This window comes from Pygoscelis adeliae, unplaced genomic scaffold (assembly GCF_000699105.1).
Source record: "Pygoscelis adeliae isolate BGI_AS28 unplaced genomic scaffold, ASM69910v1 Scaffold139, whole genome shotgun sequence".
NCBI classification, from domain to species: domain Eukaryota; kingdom Metazoa; phylum Chordata; class Aves; order Sphenisciformes; family Spheniscidae; genus Pygoscelis; species Pygoscelis adeliae.
In genome coordinates, this window is record NW_008825613.1 from 2,150,683 (window position 1) to 2,152,787 (window position 2,105).

The 2,105-nt window shown below is 48.5% G+C and overlaps 1 protein-coding gene across 1 annotated transcript in view; it reads right to left on the reverse strand.

Moving 5' to 3' along the window:
* Window positions 1-40: 40 nt before the first annotated feature.
* The window catches only part of CWF19L1 (CWF19-like 1, cell cycle control (S. pombe)), a gene marked incomplete at its 5' end in the record, with an annotated part of 14,465 nt that continues 12,400 nt past the window's right edge, over window positions 41-2,105 (reverse strand). Inside the window, 3 exon segments of the mRNA XM_009332789.1 lie at window positions 41-190; window positions 1,156-1,275; window positions 2,059-2,105. The exon segment at window positions 2,059-2,105 is cut by the window's right edge and continues 4 nt beyond it. Of these exon segments, the coding sequence (XP_009331064.1) occupies window positions 41-190; window positions 1,156-1,275; window positions 2,059-2,105 (317 nt within the window).

Consider the following 2,105-nt stretch of genomic DNA (forward strand, 5'->3'; position numbering starts at 1 on the left):
CAGCCGCCGTCACCGCCGACGTCACGCGCGGGGCGTGCCGTCAGCGCCGCGCCCCGCGGGGCCGGGGAGGAGGGACGGGGGAAGGCACCGACCTGCCGAAGTGCAGCGGGAAGCGGCCGCGGATGCGGTGGAAGAGCTTCTCCCCCGTGTCCAGCTCCACGTAGAAGTAGGGCGTCCCCGGCTGCGCCACCTGCGGGGGGGGAGAGGCGGGGAGAGGGGGACCCACTGCGGAGCCCCGCACCCCCAGCGGTGCTGCAACCTCAAGCCTGCTCTGCCCGCCAGCAAAGAGCACGGTCTTTGGAAACGCGTGGATGTTTCCCAACCAGAGAGGCATTTCCTTAGAGAGGAAACTCGGCAAAACAAACCAGCCGACCCAGAGACACCAAGCTGCATCAGCAGCTGATGTCAAACTGTGACTTCCAAGGGACGATGAAGTGATGGATCGCTTTCTGCTGGGACCAGCAGTTGAGGATGCACACAGGGCACCGCTACAGTATTTTTTGTGGTTTAATTCCGCAGTTACCACTACAGAGTTGTTAAATGAGACAGCCAGGCAGTTCTGATCATTCTTAACCTGAGCTAAGTCATCCCGTACTAATACGGCGCATTTTTAGAGGAAGAAAAGCATGTGAAGAGACTACATTCACATTTATCGGCAGAGAAATCAGCCTCTAAGCTTGCCAATGTGGGTGTCAATAGCTGCAATGGCTTAGAAAGAGAAAAGCTATTTCACACATGCTATTTCTGGCCCCTGCTGCAGATCAGGTCTCCCTGTGACCACTGAGCACAAAGAAAAAAAAACCCCTATGTCACTACTGACTCATTTCTCTGATGTAACAGGAAGATTTATTTCAAATTCTTACCCAAGGGAACCTAAAACTACCTAACGTGCAGCAGCACTGAAAGAGGGTTGGTGTTTGGTGTCAGAAGGAATGAATTCAGCAAGCCCTACACATAGCTGGAATCCTTTTCAGATAAGCAACACATCTGTCGTTCATGGGAACTCCACCCAGAGCAGAATACACCTGGCACATCTCCAAGTCTGGAACGGTCTGCCTCCAACAGCTTAACCCTACCACACAAAGTGACCTCAGAGGGAAACAGCAGCCCAGACAGGACAGAAGGAAAGTAAGTAACAGTGAAATCGTCTCATACTTGCGTGATATCTGAGTGTTCTGGGATTTCTAATAATTCAATCTGTTGTTCCTGTGCCTGTACGATAAAGGACTCTTTAATGTCTTCGGAAGTACAGTGGTCCAACGGGACAGGAATCACCTGGAGGGAGAAGACAATATTTCCGTGAAAAGAAGAAAAGACAAAACAAACCACTTGCACAAAGCAATCAATCCATCACTGGAGCTGGTATGCTCCTCAGTACCACTCAGCATCATCAGACAAGACAGGTGAGCACCTATCTGTACAGGCTTAAACTTATGAGATCTTTTCTGTAGGAGCTGGACAAAAAGCTGAAAACTAAAAGCTTGAAAAAGTTCTCAGCACAGCCTTCTCCTTTCTGATCTCTGTGGTAGTTTAAGGCCGCTCTGATACAGTTACAGATCTGCCAAATACAGAAACCACCACAATAAACACCTAAATGATTGACACACAGGACAACAACAACAAAAAAAAAAATCAAAGGGCTGGTACTGGTAGACAATGAGTCTGCATATATCTTTAGATTTTCAGCCTACTTCAGTTACAAACGTGAGCACCACAGTTCATGTGCCAGTGTGAGCCGATCAGAGTCAGAGCAAGGTCTTGCAACTTAGCTGAAAACCTTGTGGGCCTTTTAATCAGTTCCATGCAGGGAAAAGTTTTCCTCACCCACTCAACACAACCAACGCTGTGCTGCTGTAACAGGAAGAGTTAAATGACTGTGGCAGAACCAGCACACTGGTTTTATATTTGCTCTGGCTCTATCTGTGGGTAGGACGACTTCTCTCCATGCTCTGGGAAGGCACAGAATAAAGAGAGAAATTTGAAGGTGAGCTTTCTCTTTCAATTCATTTGCAGATAAGTGCAAGTTTATATTCTCCCAGGGTGACACTAAAACCATACCTGTAACTGCAGATGCTGACTCCTATAGTTTCTTTCAAAAAGGACAT